The sequence below is a fragment of the Hippocampus zosterae genome, chromosome 9 (assembly GCF_025434085.1).
Source record: "Hippocampus zosterae strain Florida chromosome 9, ASM2543408v3, whole genome shotgun sequence".
Lineage (NCBI taxonomy): Eukaryota > Metazoa > Chordata > Actinopteri > Syngnathiformes > Syngnathidae > Hippocampus > Hippocampus zosterae.
The window spans coordinates 5,924,931-5,942,525 of record NC_067459.1 but is presented as its reverse complement, the minus strand read 5'-3'; the positions used below and the strand labels follow the sequence as shown (position 1 = coordinate 5,942,525).

General features: G+C 41.7%; 3 protein-coding genes across 5 annotated transcripts in view; 2 read left to right on the top strand and 1 right to left on the bottom strand.

Moving 5' to 3' along the window:
- LOC127607070 (transcription factor SOX-13-like) overlaps positions 1 to 2,195 on the top strand; it is a 53,134-nt gene extending 50,939 nt beyond the window's left edge. For both annotated transcript variants that reach the window (XM_052075140.1, XM_052075141.1), the window contains exon 13: positions 28 to 2,195. In XM_052075140.1, the coding sequence (XP_051931100.1) occupies positions 28 to 319 (292 nt within the window). In that variant the 3' untranslated portion in view covers positions 320 to 2,195. The remainder of the gene's footprint in view (positions 1 to 27) is intronic.
- The window catches only part of LOC127607160 (uncharacterized), a 153,352-nt gene that overhangs the window by 123,296 nt on the left and 12,461 nt on the right, over positions 1 to 17,595 (top strand). The gene's annotated exons all lie outside the window — the stretch shown is intronic.
- Positions 5,453 to 17,387, bottom strand: etnk2 (ethanolamine kinase 2). 2 transcript variants are annotated; one of them, XR_007963994.1, is made up of 10 exons: positions 16,987 to 17,387; positions 13,868 to 14,005; positions 13,651 to 13,772; positions 12,540 to 12,680; positions 10,546 to 10,688; positions 10,195 to 10,278; positions 9,189 to 9,349; positions 9,026 to 9,099; positions 6,534 to 7,393; positions 5,453 to 6,429 (listed from the first exon to the last, which is right to left on the bottom strand). XR_007963994.1 is itself a non-coding variant. In XM_052075219.1 (9 exons), exons 1-9 carry the CDS (start codon positions 17,131 to 17,133, stop codon positions 7,321 to 7,323), a joined length of 1,083 nt encoding a protein of 360 aa, XP_051931179.1. In that variant the 5' UTR covers positions 17,134 to 17,387; the 3' UTR covers positions 5,453 to 7,320. The 2 variants fall into 2 exon arrangements, 1 of the variants encoding a protein (XP_051931179.1); XM_052075219.1 differs by having other exon boundaries at positions 5,453 to 7,393.

Genomic DNA, 17,595 nt, shown 5'->3' with positions numbered 1-17,595 from the left:
AAAGTGACCTTTTGCCTATCTTTTTAGTCCAACAGAACCACAACCCATCCACTACTCGCACAACGATGCATTGTACCAGACCAGTGGCGGTGGCAGCGCTGTCTCCATGGCATCCATGTCCTTTCACTCCTCCCTTCTGGAGCATTACCTGCCGCAGCCTCCGCCTGCGTCGCATCGAGTCGAGGGCCTGGCCACACCTGCCCCTGTGCCCCGGCTGAGACAGCCGGACAGTGAGCGGCAGCAAGCGCCGTACAGCGAAGGAGAGGAAAGTGACAGAGGGGACAGAAGTGAGGGGGAACTTGTGCTCCTCACCGATTGAAAGGAATACATGAACATTCCAAATGAACTGGAAATAAAAGAAGGGAATCGGTTGTCACTGAATCTTAGAAAGCCGCGTTCCCTTGTAAATTATCCCCAGTGACGCACACCCTATTCACATAAGGCAAGCTCTTATCTCACTCATTTCATGTCAAAAGTCAACAAAGACTTTCACTTAGAACCAGGCAACAATAACGGACCACGATGACAGCTGGGATAGGCTCCAGCACACCCACAACCCTTGTGACGATAAGCGGCTTAGATAATGGATTGATATCTGCCAGGTACAGTCTTGTCTTGCCCCCATGTTGCCGCTCAAGAAGGCTGTGAATGCTACAGGGAAAGGACAAACAATCCATATTTCGTTTGGGACATGATGGGACTCATTCTTATACCAGCACTGCCTCCTGCTGATCAAGTCAGGCCATCAAAACACAGACAATGCCTTCATTTTGCGCAAGCTCCTTAAATAACATTTAATACTTAAAAAAAAGAAGAGCTTTCAATATTTGTTCTGTTGCATAGTGTGTCAAACTTGTGGTCTTGAATATTTTTAACACACACACACACTCCCCTCTGTGTTTACTTTATGGAATGTTTCTTGACTGTTATAAATGCACCTTTGCAGTGTACCTGACTATCTCTTGTTCAGATACAGCTTGACTGCACAAATTATCTCTCTCTCTCTCGCTCTCTCTCGCTCTCTCTCTCTCAAAACCTCTTGCAATGGAATCAGTGGTGTTGCGGTGCAATGATCTGCACTTCTTGAGGCGTTTACTAGTAAAGGTTCTATTTGGTGACAGATAATTCGGTTTTAGACTCAGTTGTATTTGGGCATTGTTCCTTATTGTTAGGATTACAAATGCGTTTTCATACCACATTTTATTGCATTCTTCCATAAACATCCATCCCCCGTAATTGAAAGCAAGCATTGATATGAAATGAGCATGGTGGGCTAGTGGTGAAGCACTTCTGCATTTTCTGCACATTCAAATCTTGGCTCAGAGCTCCTCCGTGTTTTGCGGCTCGTCTGGCTTCTTCCTACACTCGGAAACATGAAACGGGAGCTTAATGGAAGACTCAAAATATTCCATGTGTGTGATATATGCCCCGCGATTGACTGGCGACAAGTCCATGTTGTATCCTGGCTTTCCGACCCCAAGTAAACTGGGATAGGCTCCAGCTCACCGATGAGCCAATTGTGACTCAGCAGTCTACAAACTAGATGGATGTTTTATGGAATGTTACAGTATTGTTACTCGAACAATGCAAACTCTCTGTCTGTATCACTTTTTTATATGGGTATGGGTGGTCTTGGGTTCTCAATGCTCATCTTACAGAGTGAAACAGAGTTCTACTGTTGATACATTGACATATGCTGGAAACCAAATCTGTACTTTTTATATTCATGCAGTTTACGTGTATTCTGTCTTTGCTTGTAAGAGTTCTTAAACTGAAAATGTGTGTTTATAGGCGTCCGTAAGTAGTTTTATGTGAATGTGAAAACATACAGGATACAAAAATGGCTGCTTCATTTTAAAGGCAGTGCTGGAAGACATGGATGATTTTGCATATTTAAATCAATCTTAATACCCAACATCAGAACACTGGGTTTAGTTTTCTTTCCACCAACTCCAAGGTTGACCCAGCAAAAAGAGGAAACCTTAAGAGTTGAGGATGCTGCATTGAAAACAGAGGAAAATCCCCAATCTTATTTTAATAGTGACACATTGCTGAGGAACTGATCTTCACCCCTGATAATGTAAATACAGAAAGAGACTTTATTTTGTTTTATAAAAGCTTGTGTAATTTAAAAGTGTACATTTTTCTGTTTTATGGGGTTTATTCTCTTCAAAAATAAAATCAAAACAAATGTATTTTGCTTTGTGTGTGTCTGCGTTCTAATCAGTGAAAGACAGACGAATGTAAATTCTATTACAGTACCGGTACTTGTCATTTTGATTTCAGTCCATTGACTTGCATTAGTTTACCGGGGCAAATATGCCACATCCAGTATGGCGAACGCACTGACGTATTGTAGCTACAGCCCAATCCTCTTGAGACGGTGACTTCACTTGTCAATAGTTCCACTCGGTGGTGCTATCGGGTTATATTTTAGGCTTTTGAAGAATAACTGTCTCCCAATAGAACTGCGTAGCAGAGGAATGATTTTTCCTCCGAGCATCTCGTTCTCCCTACTTTTGCACATCATTTCCACAGCATTGCCAAGAAAACTCACAATATACACAAATAGGAAGAGGGATCATGCTATACTCCGCAGGTCATCGATCCATCTTCTATACCTCTTTTCCTCACCTGGGTGGCAGATTTGCTCGTGGACCCGGCCCCATACCTGTGAACTTGTAAATTTTCCCCGTATTTAATAGTTTTTTAAAATAATTTCAAATCATGTACCGCGTATTACAACTTTATACGGGAGAAGAAAAAAAACCAACTGTGAACCGATCTCACAAAGACCATTTTGGCTCAAATCCAGATCATCTCACCTGCTGGTAGCCAACGACAATGCCGTCGTTGATCGCTACTATTGTCACAGCAAACCAGCAAAAGTAAACCTCAATCACTATTTTTTTCCAGCGCTGTGTACAGTCGGATTGATAAAGCGTGATGTGCGCATTCGCGGTAAAACGTACGGGTTTTTGTTGCTTTGTAAGTGGAATCGTAATCATTTAAAAAGGCAGCTATTTGCCGAGGTTGACTGGTATGCGACCGCAGCTGAGACCCGGGCCAGGCAGAGACATTGCACATACCAGACTGACTGCGTTCCAATCACCAGCAGTTGTGTAGCAATCGCTTTTGCATTGTAGCTGGATGAGACCCGGGTGAAAATAAGAACCCGTCAAACCAGATGCACCTGTTGTGGAGAATCCATCCATCCATCCATCCATCCATCCATCCATCCATCCACCTGTTGCAGCATCCATCTCCAAGCAGTGGTTGATGTCAATTAAAGAACCTCTTGACACAACCAGATTTGATTTTCCCCAGTACCGATGCCAGAATTTACTGCTGTCTCTCCAAAGTGGTGTGGCCCCCCAAACCTTTCTTCTTATATGGGTGACGCACCTAAAAATACAACTGAACTGTTGTGACTGTTTGCTCCTTCTTGATGCTTAGTTGTTACGCATTTGCTGTGGCCCTTTAATGCTTTGTTCTTTATTCTGTCATACAGGCTTGATGTCAAACGATACAATGTCAGATTACTCAGTGACATGTACATCAAGATTTCTCCCAGTCAGGGTGTGAGCTGCTCTCTGTAGTTACTTTGTATTTTCGTAGATAAAGACTTTTACTCTTTAACTTCCTTGTCCTGTCTGATTCTGGGTCCAAGCTCCTCATTCTCGTTTGATTCTTAAACAGAAAAAAAAGGATAATGAAATAAGGAACACATACGGTATTAATGAAAATGATCCATCCATCAATTTTCCGATCCACCTATCCTCACAAGGGTCGCGGGGCGTGCCATAGCCTATCCCAGCCATCTTTGGGCAGTAGGTGGTTGCCAGCCAATCGCAGGGCACACAGATACAAACAACCATTCACACTCACATTCATACCTGGGGACAATTTAGCGTGTTCAATCAGCCTGGCATGCATCTTTTTGGAATGTGGAAGGAAACAGGAGTACCCTGGAAAAAAACCATGCAGGCACGGGAGAACATGCAAACTCCACACAGGAAGGCCGGAGCCGTGCTCGAACCCACAACCTCTGCTCTGTGAGGTCGACACGCTCACCAGTCGACCACCGCCGAAGATTGGTGCACAATTAAGGTTTGATTGCATTCATTTCGTTTGGACTTGTAATGACAGGGATTTCAATTCCTAGTAGCGCAGTTACTTCAAGTTGCAGAGCACAGGGAGGGAGGGGAAGACAAAGAAAGAGGGAGAGAGTAATGACCACGGAAGGGAAAGTGATATGTATCTGATTAAACGAAGCGGGTAACAAAGTACGAAACATTCAGGAGACGCCTGGACACGGAAAGACTCAAATCTACGAGACTTTGAAAAACAAGGAAGCGATTCTTACTCAGTCCGATTGTGGCAATTTCCATGCTTGTGGCTCGAGTAAATGAACATTTCCTAGAATGGTTTGATTGTTATCATGTTAAAAACTTTCCGCAAACTGGATCGCTAATAAGAGTCGGAGAGCAGTCAAATGTGTAGAGCGTGAACAGGGGGCTCAGTACACATCCTTGAGGAGAACCGGTGCTGAGTGAGATGGTGGAGGAGAATGTTACATTATTACTGGCATACAAAGACATTATGCTATCTTCTTCCTATTTCTATTTCTAACAATGAAATGAAATTGAATCATTCATTTTTTAAATAGGCAGCAGAAATAATTTACCACCCTCTGACAGCAAATCAAATACTCCAAGGATGTAACTCTGTATTTGTCTTTACCTTACTTAAAAGTGGGGACAACGCAGCTCTTGACAATTACAGGCCGGTTGTTTCCCCCCATTCTGCCATAATCATCAAAAAAAGGATTAAAATATTTCAATTATGGGCAACAAATGTAACAAATGAGTTCTAAATTTGGAAACAGATTATTGATATAGGTGGCCGTTCCCTAGGTATTCTAACGCTTGGCACCCACAGTTCTTCCATTACAGTCTGGTTTGTTGCTGTCGCAAAGCAAGATCAAGTTATGACTGCTGAGAAGGTAATCTGTCCTTCCTACCCACTCTACCACCAAGAAATGCTCTTGGACCCTCCTTATCCTGCCCACGACCTCTTCCAGCTACTTGCCTCATGGAGGTGCTATTGAACTATTCACGCTAAAACTAGTAGACACTTGAAATTGTGTGACGATTCTCTCCTTTATCTGCACAGCTGTCATTGTTCAGTACAACCGTACTAATGGTAACATGACATATCTTAAGTAAGTATGTGTTGCATCCTAAATATTATTTTGGTGATAGTTGCTTGTTACTGTCATACTAGTGACTCAAACCACTGGAGACAAATTCCTTGTATGTTCCTACATAGCGCTACTCAAGTTGGCCTGGAATAATGTTTCTGATTCTGTTTCCTTCTGCTGCCTGGTGACACGAGGAAATGTGAGCATGGGGTTTGGTGAAAAGGTAATAAAACACACTCAATTGGCACGTTTTATTGAGTACATTTTAATAAGACTAGTAAATAAATGTTAAATAAATCTCGTAAGTCCAACAATAGTGTAAAGAATCAATGCACAGAAACACTTTGCAATATTTCTCAAGATGATATTTACAGCCTTCATCTTAGTACATCTTTTAGCAGTCAGCGAGTCCATTTATCTTTTTCCTGTCAAGTATTTAGAAAAAGGACATCAAAAGGAAAAATAAATTAATCTGTATAGTGATTTGTTAATCATGTCAGAGTCACACACGGCGTCACATCCAAACCTTAAATGAAGTGCAATGCAAGCAAACCAAGCTTTTCAGTATGATGACGTGTTTCCCCCCTCAATAAGATGAATCAAACGCATAATTGGTACAGTATTTCACTTTTCTTGTTGAGTTTTTATCATCTAACCCAGCACCCCCGCCCCCCTCCCAAAAAAAAGTCTGTTCTAAACAAACACACCTTGCTAGATAAGCTTAGTTGATCCAACGTATTTTTTTTTAAACAAAATCATGCGAAAAAGGTTGACCCCAAAAATAAATAAAATTAACATCAGGGTTTTTGAGTTAGTGTGGGAACCAAAGCCATATTGAAACCCCACAATGGATATGAACCAATCACTAATGGATATCTGTGCAAAATCCTCAACCACCCTTGACCGACTTTCCACCACTGACACTCATTTAACCACATTTGATGACAATTCATTCATTTATGGATAAGATAAGGGCAAACAATGCTCATGAACAAGCCAAGATCCAGGTTTAAGATTGTGAGGTTCCGTAAAATATTTTCTGGAGCAGTCGATTTGGGGGGGGTCGTCAACAGCATTTTTAGGGGTTGTTTAAATTCAATGGCCCTGAAAGCAAAGTGAGGAGAAGGATGCGGCCGGCGGGAACTTTTCCTTAGCTCAGGTGACCGAGGTGATGATTTTCCATGAGGTCTGGAAAGTTTCGACGGAAAGATCAACAAAGCGGCTCACTGCGACCATAAAAATCGAGGTGGTGGAAAAAAAGCAGTTCAAGGTCAGAGCCCATCTAAGTTCATGCAGCAGCGTCACTGTTCAGTCGATGCAGTTGCTTCACCTGAGATGCTGAACGAGTCTTCCAATAGACGTAGAAATGCACGCACACTGCTTTTCCCCTCCGTTGACAGCTCGGAGGTGTCCAAAGAGCTTTTCCATTTTGCAGATCCCCAAACATTGTTGTTGTTGTTGGGTTTTTTTTTTAGAAATCCCACAATGTTTGGGATATTGAGAAGTAGTAGCAGCAGCGATTTCGCTAAAATTTAGCACCAGAAAGGATGAAAATTGGATGACACAATAAAAGGAAGAAATGGTGTCAAATGCACACTCCACAGACTGAATAATGAATAATGCCACACCTACGTGGCTCGTTCCACTTAAGCACTTATTAATGGTTGCTTTAGGCACTGATTCAAAGCACTGCACAGTAGAAAAAATTAAAAATAAAATAAGCGCTGCAGAGCCCAGAGGACAATTCTGTGTGCGTAATTCTCAGTGGTGAGAGGAGCCTTGTCGAGCAGAGAAGGAACAGGGTGGAATAGGGGCGTTCGACACAAATGCTTCTCTCGTGACTTCCATTATAAGGAAGTGGCACATATTGTTCGTAAAAAGTGAGCTCTCTCAAACTCAAACACTAAGCGAGAGTTCAGCTGCCTGGAAACAAGACATCCAGTGTTGGTCAGACGGATAAGACACATCATCACAAATATTGAGCTACATTTCGGAGGAATGAAGTAAGCTTTTCGGGCTTGCTCCAGATCAAAGTGCCATGAAGAAAAAGCAGGAATCCGAATCATCTTTGGCCCCCGGGAGAAGAACTCCCAATATTGTTGGCTCTCCATTTCCTCTTACTCTGGAATCTGCAAGGCCATCACCGTGGGCTTCATCTTGAAGTATTGATTGAAACGCAACACGGCGTACCTGGAAGATACAAACACCACGTGGGTACAGAGAAACATCTTGAAGATCGTAGTTCAGAGAAAAAAAGGTCCATTGTTCATCGTTGGACTAACTGATTTGCTTTTGGCACGGTCACAAGTATCACGTGCAAAAGTCACATTGTTTCAGAGATTGAATGATTTTCAAACGTTCACTTCGCACAGTGGCACTTGAGGACCCCTGGCTCCTTATCTAAAGCCAACAATCTTGAACTTGGGTCTTGAACTGGGCAGTAATTTTAAATTGGACTGGCAAATTGATGCCGTTGTTAAATCCAGCTTCTTTCATCTTAGGCAGCTGGCTAAAGTAAAACCTCTCCTTTCTCATGAGCACTTTGAAACAGTAATTAATGCCTTTGTCACATCCTGGCTGGATTACTGTAAGGCACATTACTTTGGAGTCAGCCAAGCCTCCATTAAGCATCTCCAGTTGGTCCAAAAGGCTGCTGTTCACCTCTTGACTGGTCCTCTTAAGAGGGAGCACATCACTCCTAATCCGGCATCTTTCTTTTTAAGATCCTAGTATTTGTTTTCAAATCTTTAAATGGCCTCGCCCCACCTTACCTCTCCGAGCTCCTCCGCACTTGCCTGGTGCCTCGGGTCTGCGGACCAGTTCGCTAAGTGGAGGCTCAGAGTGGATCGAGCCTTTTCTGTTGGCCATCCCTCTCTTTGGAATGACTTCCCACTGAACGTTCGGCAACCCCCCTCTTTGCTGCCCATTCCTAAAACTAGTCTTAAAACTCATTTTTATTCTTTGGCTTTGGCTGAGACTTGACTACCATTATTGTTTTTGTGCTTGCAACTGTCTTCGTAATTTATATTTTGTTTGTTGTATGAATTTATTTTGCTCAACCGCTGCATACAGCACTTTGTATACCGTGGTGTTTTTTTTAAATCTATATTCTATATATATATATTGCGCGTCGTCCCGCACGCGGTCTGTCCTTCCGTCTGTCCCTTTTCAAAACGTACCTACTTCACCGCGCCGCCACTGCGCCGCTCAGGCAGTGGCTCACTACGATCGCGCGGGCATCTTAGCGAAAAAATGTTGTCTACCCACAAGCATTGCAATGAAATTGTTAGTTATTTAGTAGAGCTAAACATCTCTTTATTTTCGCGATAAGCAATGAAGATGAACAAAAAGTTGAATAAAGCAACAACACTTTTGTGGGCCGAAGGCCCACCTTACCAGCCTTCCGCAGGAACTAGCTGATGAGCCGCCCGGAGGGCGGCGAACCACCACCTTACCAGCCTTCCGCAGGAACTAGCTGATGAGTCGCCCGGAGGGCGGCGAACCAGCTAGTGCTCTATATAGTAGAGTTGAGTCGACAATATCACTTATATGCCACGATAATATTCTTCTGTAGTCTGAGAAGAGCTTCCCCGTTATCAGAAGTTAACAGCATTTTGTCAATTTTTAAATGGCAAATTAAATTGACAGTGTGTCACATGCTATTTTGCATTACATACTTCGACCCACCAAGCAAATTAAGCAGGTTGGTTTGCAAAAATCTGCCAATCGTGCAGTCACGATCTGAACGACAATGTTAACATTCAAATAAACACGCTCCTTTTGATTCTGAACATTTTCTGACATACACTCACACACACTTACCTGAGGAAGTCAAAGTCGATAGAGGAGTATTTGGCCTGAATGAGGGCCCAGAAACCCCAAAAGAAGTGAGAAGCCTTCAAAGAGACAAAGCCGTTCGGGGATGTCAGAGTGTGTTTTAATGGGTGGATGAGACTTGTGTTCATACTGAAGTCGGCTTCCTTACCAGAGCAAACTTGTTGACCTGCACATAGAGCGTCTCTAGTTCTTTAGCGCTGACCTCTTCTGTTTTCTTGGTGAAAAGTTTATAAGCTTGCAGGTAGAATCTGAGCCAGTCCATCTGCATCTCCGGACTTGGGTACAGGCCATAGTCCAGCTCTGCCATGCCTAGTCATAAAATCAAACCAGGATCTGTCATGCTGTGTTGTACCATCTTGCTTTGCTTTAAAAGGGGCCCTTTCATCATAATCCATTTTTCCCATGAGATTATGCATAAGAAATGTCCATATGAGTTTGTGACATGGTTTATGTGGTTTGGCGTTTGCATGCAATAGCCTTTGAAAAGCAAAAGCATGCAGAAACGAGCGGATTTGAAACGGGCCTCGCTGTGATGCAGGATCGGGATTCATTATTCAAGTCTGCTTCATATGCGCAATGCACCCCCTCAACTCAGACATGACACTTTTTCGGATTTTATTTATGGGCCTTTTAAGGACTTTTGGGGGCTAATTTAGCCATTTTTAAGGAATTTTTCTCCATTCAGCAGGGGATTCACAGTGGATTTAATGTCTGCTCAGCAATATGCGGGCTGAACAGAAAGCCACATATCACTGGGCTGGTGTTCAAATCATTGCTGCCAAAGGAAGGGCACATCTTTATTTTTAGGGGCAATCAGCTAACGCTTTATTTGACATACTGTATGTCAAATTTTCATTTTTAAATGAAAACAACTTGAATTCATTCTCAAAAAAAGTACACGAAGAAAAATGTTAATTTAGAGAATATAAAAATTACATAAATTTTAAGGACTTTTATTAATTTTAGAAGCTTTCCCTGAAAATTAAGGACAATTAAGAACTTAATTTTACAACTTATTTTTTTGTGGAATTTTATGAATTTTAAGGACCCGTGGGAACCCTGGGATACATTTGTTGCTTTCCTGTGTGCACTGTTGTCAAAGGACACATACATGGCAGATAAGGCATTGAACATGGACAGAAAAGGTCACGAACCTGCAAATTCGTTGAAGTGGTTGCCAATGTCGAAAGCCTGGTAGTTGTAACTGGAGTACTCATAGTCTATGAAGCGAACTTGAGCTGAAAGACAACACAAGTAGGTTGTCAATGCATTCCATGTACACCTGCAAACTGAACATTAAGTTTGGTGGGTCAGACTGCGACATTCATCACATAATGAATATAAACAACAATAAGATGGTTTGTTTTCCACCGTGCTTTATTGAAAAGCAATACAACCATCGTGACTATCCCATACGCGTTTAAGTAGCTTTTGTCAAATGACAGATGCAGTTGCATAAGTAATTAATTAAAAGTCAGCACTAAAGTGGGAAAATGTATCGGTACCCTCTTTGCTGTTGTGTATTATGTTCTTGCAGAGCAGGTCATTGTGGCAAAGCACTACAGGTGACCCCAGTGTAGAGAGATGCTCCTTCATCCATATCATCTCCTGCTCCAGCAACTCCTTGCTTGGCACTTCCTTCTGGATTCTAAATTGATGATAAGGTGCACAATGCAAAGAAGGAGTTACACAACAGTCAGCTTTTTCAGTTGCGCAACGATTCTAATCTTGTACAAACAATTCTACAGCATCTAACAAAGTCAAATGAGCAAAAACCAATTCACTCGAAAGGAGTACAGGGGGTCCTTGCTCTATAATTGTGTTACGTTCCTTTGGCGATGACATAACATAACTATGTGTAAATGGAAAAGTGCAGTCGTCATTAACCTAAGCTAACTCTGAAGTTAAATCGCACTGAGAGGAAATATTTCTGAGAAAAAACATTCTAGGCCATAAATATAAAAGAAACAAATGAAAAACATTCATTTGGCACATGTCGCTGAAAAAATAGTTCATTGCACACCATTTGGAACCATCAACATCTTATGTTGGCACTTGGGAACATTAAAGTGAAGATCACTCGTATACTTGTGGATACTGCGTCAATGGCATAATTAGAACCTCAGCGAATGAGGTTTGTGTTGAGCAAAGGCTTGAAAAGCACTAATTGAAATGAGATGGTGTGAGTTTCTCATACAGTCAACCTTGCAACTTCTTTTCACAACCACATCAACAAAACCCAAAGAACTCCAGACCTCGCTGACCTCAGTTCAGGTCAGTGTTCACAACTCTTCTATAAGAAAGACACTGGTCAAAAATGGCATCCATGGGGGAGTTCACAGGCAAAAATCACTGCTGTCCAAAAAGAACCCATCTTAAAACGGCTCATTTCACAGTTGCCAAATGAAATCTTGATGATTGATGAGACTTATGGAAATTTGTGGACTAATGAGTTAAAATGTGATTTTATTGGAAGGTGTGTGTCTCGTTACGTATGGGGTAAAAATGGCACAGCATTTTGTTAAAAGAACATCAGGGTAACATGGAAGCATGGTGGTGGCAGGGTGATGGTCTGTGGCTGCTTTGCTTGTTCAGGAACAGGACAGCTTGCTGTGATTGATGGGACAATGAACTCTGTCTGCTGTCTATTAGAAAATCCTGAAGGAGAACATCCGACAATCGGTTTGCGCCCTCAAACTCAAGCGCTTTTGGATCATGCAGCAGGACAACAATTCGAAACACACCAGCAAGTCTACTTCTGAACGGCTAATAAAAAAACAAAATTAAGGTTTTCGAGTGGCCAAGTCCATTTAAATCCAATTGAGATGCTATGGTGTGAGACTTTAAACGTGCAGTTCATGCTAGAAAACCCTCCAACCCTTGTGAAGCAAGTCTGAGAAGAAGAGTGGGCCAAATATTCCTCCACAGCGATGAGAAAGACTCATCACCAATTATCGCAAACACTTGGTTTCAGTTATTGCTGCCAAGGGTGGCACAAACACAACACATTAGTAGGCTGGGGGGGGGGGGCAATTAGTTTTTCATATCGGGACAGGTAGGTTAGGATTTTTGTGTGTGTGTGTGTGTGTTATTAAATTTAATTGGCGTTTTCTAGTTCCTTGGGTTGCCTCTGTGTGATTAAAACTGGTTTGATGAATTGAAATCTGTGTGTGATAGATATGCATAGAACAGAAATTAGTCAAATTATGAATTAAGGAGATTCATTCTATTGAGATAAAAACTATCCTGGAAGGACTGCAAGAGAAGTCTTTTTTCCCTGACGGCATGGGTGTTTTCCAGGATGATAATGCCAGGCTTGTTTTATTTATAAAGAGTGCTTCAGGGATTCCAAAATGTTAACATCCACCGCAGACTCTGGAGCATTGAAATGAATTGACTAAATTAAACTTGGGAGTGTGATGGTGAAATGATCTTTTTCAAGCCTTTCATGAATCCCAGAAGTTATCTTCTGACTAACAGTTGAGAAACAACATATCACCTGATGTTGGAAGCTTGTTCTGTGAACTCTGTAGCCACAAGGGAAAAGTATTTTTGCATCTTAAGCCAGAGATTGGGCTTCGGGATGCATCCGTTATGCGCATGAATGGCGTGGACACGAGCCATTTCTCCGGCAATCAGTCTGTGGAAAGACATTCACATGCAAATATTAATATTTAGATTTTAAGTGTGCTGTAACCCTTTAGCATTTGTGTATTTTGGCATTATACATCCCCTTTAATAGCCTACTGCAAAGACTGTAAATATTATTACCATATTTTCCGCACTATAAGGTACACCTGAAAGCATTCAATTTCTTGAAAAGCCGACAGTGCGCTTTATAATCCGATGCACTTTATATATGGTGTTACGGTGTTTTTCTATTCCCCATTAAGTTGTTGGTCTCGTTAGTGTTCCTATGCCATTTAACGGCGATTAGTAGCAGGAACCAATTGTAACGTAAAAGGGTTCTGCCCGACATTACTTCACATGTGCATTTGCCAACGCACACTCAGACAGACAGCTACTTTGTGAACTCTGCACAGCCATTAGGAAAGTAAGATGACACCAAAATCATAGTTAATTACTGACTAAATGAAGGAAGAAGGAGACAAGCAAGACTTCTCCGGATATTTAGCCCCTTGTGGCTGTGAGGCAATGAGGTTTGTGTGCCTTTTTGTTGAATCAATTGTCTTCATTTTTGTCTTTCATTTATTGTTTTGTAATACCATTTGTAGTTAGATAATTCATGCCCGTGTTTGTGACCAGCTCTCACGGGTTGCCAAGGAGTAAATAAACCCTGTATTTTTATGGACTTTGTGTCGTGCTTCATGCGACATACACTGAGGGAGCTACATATGGATCAATATTCTGATTTCTTGGAGGTAATACTTTAAATGTTCTGCAACCATAGCCACTATTGTAGCGTCTATTTTATGTGCCTTATAATGCTACGCACGCTATATTTGAAAAACGTTTTACAATAGGCCATTCATTGAAGATGCACCTTATACTCCGAAGCGCCCAAAAGTGCGGAAAATATGGTGTGTGTGTGTATATATATATATATATATATATATATATATATATGAGTGGTGTTTGGAGGTCCATACCTGAGTAAAGAAGGATCCCTAACATCTTGTGTCCCAAGAGCATCCCCCTGCATGTATTCGTAACATATGCCATTTTGAAATGTGCAGTAAAGACGAGGAGCACAACCATTAGCATGCAGCACCTGGAGGTGAAAAATAACACACATCCACCTTCATAAGTGGAACAACATTGAGGGGAACACCTGGGCATTTTCACAGACTAGAAGATTAAACGTACCTGAAAGCTTTTAAGCTCATTGTCTCTGTCCACAATTAGCTCCGTCTTGTTGCCATAAACACGCACCAAAACCACATCTTCTGGATTATCGTCCACGTAGCAGCCCACCAGTTTGTTGGTTGTCCCATCAGTGAATAACTGAAGGAAAAACAAACAAAAGGTATGCGCTTTTTTTCAGACTTGAGAGATAGACACCAGTGGGTGTGGGAAGGCCAAGACTCAAACGTGTGTGTGTGTGTGTGTGTGTGTGGGTGTGTGTATATATGTGTTTGAGTATAAAGTATGTAATAGTAGAGTAAATAATGTGAGAACTGGCATGATTTGAAAAATTCCAAAAAGAAAATTCGAGATGACTGGAATACAATGTTTCAGTCGCTATTTAATATTCTTTTTCGGACGGGGTCTCACGCAATCAAGGTTTAAGTACCGTATTTTCTGTTGTTTAAAAGTGACACCAAGGTTGGATTTCGTGAATTGGAGTGACACTGATGGTTTGGTAAACTTGTTAGCATGTTCTTTATGCTATTGGTATCTGAATAACTCTTAATATGTTACGTTATCAGGCACGTTCTCCATTCGTTGTGTATACATCAAGTAACGTTCGCAAGTCGCACACTGATTCAGTCGGTTCTATATTTTTATCTGCCTTTCAAGATGGCATGTCTGTTCTTTATGTTGGATTTTATCCAATACATTTCCCCCAAAAATGTGACTGATAAATGTTTGTTTCTTCTTCATTATGCATTTTATGGCTGGTGCAACTTGTACTCCTGAGCTAGTTGTAATCCGGAAAATACGGTAAGTGCTCTAAAATAAAAGCGAAATGCAACCCTGTGGGGCAAAACATCCAACTTGACTACAGTCAACACAACACGGATATGGACTGTATGTCAAATCTCAGGCGCTCACTACCACATATCTGGCATTCCATACATGGCCAACCACAAAGGTGGACGTCTAGCCATCCTTGTTATGACTGTCGACACACTGGCAAAAACACAGTTGTCTACTACGTGACTGATCCCTTCCACCTGCCACACAATACACCGCTAACACCATTGACCAATATGTCGACAGACAGCAACTTTGGAAGCAGACAGACGTAAACATTCAGCCAAGGTTCACGTGGGGGTGAGGAGGTTGTTGGCGCTCCCATGACTGCAGGACTGTCTGCGGGTACCTTTGTCTGTTTATGAAATCTTTTTTTTTAAGGGTGACATGGGGGGAGGAATGAATTTCATTCAAGTTTGATTTAGTGTAATTTTAGAATGATTAAGTCTTGAATAGAAGTGCAACGACTGACTTATTTTTGATAATACAATATATAAATATTGAAGATAGCACTTTTGTGCGATCTCATACACTGTCAATTTGGGGGTGGGGATCCTGTTTTTGAATGGATGGAAGTTGAAACCCCATTTCAAAAAACCTGATTTGTCAATTTTTCCCCATTGTGGGTCTAGTAAAAAAATTGTCGTAACTGTACAGACATTACACAAGTAACAACTCGCACCACTTTTAGGACTTTGCATGATGAATATTTGTCTTAATTAGCATACGGTACCTTTTTTTCATATGAAGTACAGTCCCCTCCAAAAGTATGGGAATGACATTGTCAATTTTTTAGCTTGCGTTGTACACTGAAAACATTTGGCCTTCACATCGTCAAAATATGATAAGATAGAAGTTCACAAGTCCTGCTTTTCTGTCAGTGATTACATCTCATTTTGGTTAACAACTCACAACAGGGCACCTTTTGTTTATATATGTATTGGAATCGACGTTATTGACTTATATATGGTGGCATAACCCTCAGTTACAAAAACTACATCAAACCTGCGACCCATCGACTTCATAAGATTGTAGCAAACTTCAGTTGAAATACATTTCCAGGCCTCATTCTGTTATTGTTTGTTTGTTGTGAGGTTCACCTTTCAGTCTCCCCTTAAGAAAATGAAATGCATTCTCTATTAGTCTATTGGGTTACAGGCAGGTGACTTGACTTGGCCAGTCTAAGACCTTCCACTCTTTCCCCCCCAATTATGTCCTGTGTTATGTTGGCAGTGTTTTTGGATGATTATCTTGCTTCACAATGAAGCTTCTCCCAATTTAGGATGTGTTTCTCTGGAAATTGTTAGACAAAATGTTTTTGTAGACTTCAGAATTCCTTCTCCTCCAATTGTCATCAACAAAGACTGGTGAGCCCGTTCCAGAAGCAGCTATACAACCTCCACCATCCATTCACAAATGAGCTTGTCTGTTTTGCATCATGAGCAAATCCTTTCTTTCTCCATACTTTGGCCTTTCCATCACCTTTGTACGGGTTAATCTTGATGTCATCTGTCCATAACTTTGTTCCCAAACTTCTCATCTCTGTACTTTGCAAAATCCAATGTGGCCTCCCAATTCTTCTTGCTGAGTGGTTTCTGTCATCAACTGCTGTTAGTAACTCTTTGATGAATGCTGATGAGCACACCAGTAGTGTCTCTTTTAAGTAAAGCAAGCAAGTAAGAGTGAGGGCCATCAATGTTCATAAATTGCACCTTGAAACCGAGCATTAAGTGGAATTCACAATAGTTCCTTCTAAAGTTGCATCACATGTGCTTGGCAGAGAAATTGTGTGATTATTTTAGATTTTAAAACATGTGTTGCCTTTTTGCAAATGTAGACATCATCTGCAGTATAAACCAATTTATTAGGAGTGGTGCGCATTTTTCCAACACCTTTCCATGTAACTTTGCCCACCTCCACCTTTTTTGAACTGGTCTTTTAGTATATGTTGGGGGCCAATGAAAATGGATGATGGGCCGAAAATAGCCCGTGGGCCAATTTTTAGACACACCGGGGCAATTTAATGTTCGCTGGAAATCATTTGTAGCTATATGGGATCTTCACGTGTTACCAGTTGTGTTCATTTTTAGTCAAATGTTCAACCCAAAATATTTTTTTCTTTGTTCCCGGATAAAAAAGGTAAACTGATGTGGTGAGAAATAGACGACTTGGACGATTTTCAGGTCGTCCTTCTGCTCTTCCCTTGTGATGCTGCAGCGCATATACATTTCTGCCAATCTTAGTTTAGCCTAGCATACAGCGCACAGCTAGCTTCGCAGTTGACAAACCTTGGTCCTGACATGGTTCATCTCCCACGCCGGTCTCAGCTCTTTCATGATCTTCATTGCTCCTTCCGTCACATTGTGCTCGTCTACAAAAACGTGAATCCTGCGTATAACCGGCGAGCCGACAGGCACATGGATCTGAGTTTCCATCCCACTGTCGTTTACGTTTACCCGTTAATCCCCGGGCCCTTCTGGAAACTCGAGCACACAAGTGTCGCTTCGATTGCAAGTCAACTGGTTTAAGATATCTTTCAGATTTGCAGGGGTATGTCTTCTTCTTTTGATGGGTTGGGTCAAAAACTCGGTGTTATCGCTGAAAGGATGTGGGATACAGTGCCTGAAGATACACGACACCGGTTTCTAGAGGCTGTCAGCACTCTTACCGCTTCCTCCTACTTGTCTCCGCCCATTCGGGGATCATCCGATTCTACCGCCCTTTCAGACGACACAACAGAGCACGCCCATTATTTCCGAGTTTTGACGATGGTGCCCGAAGAATTGAAAGAGAAGGATTGTCCTCGAGCTGTTTGGGCAGCATAATTCCTAATAGCCACCTGGGCACACTACATAATCCCAAAATTTATACTTCACTTTACGGAGGTGTCCTATTAG

Excerpts from the sequence above, each read along its gene's own strand:
- etnk2 (XM_052075219.1), bottom strand. The coding sequence starts at position 17,133 with ATGGAAACTCAGATCCATGTGCCTGTCGGCTCGCCGGTTATACGCAGG. Across the intron at positions 10,689-12,539 it reads GAACAAGCTTCCAACATCAG|AATCCAGAAGGAAGTGCCAA; the intron begins GTGATATGTTGT and ends TCATCAATTTAG. Across the intron at positions 7,394-9,025 it reads ATCGACTTTGACTTCCTCAG|GTACGCCGTGTTGCGTTTCA; the intron begins GTAAGTGTGTGT and ends TGTATCTTCCAG.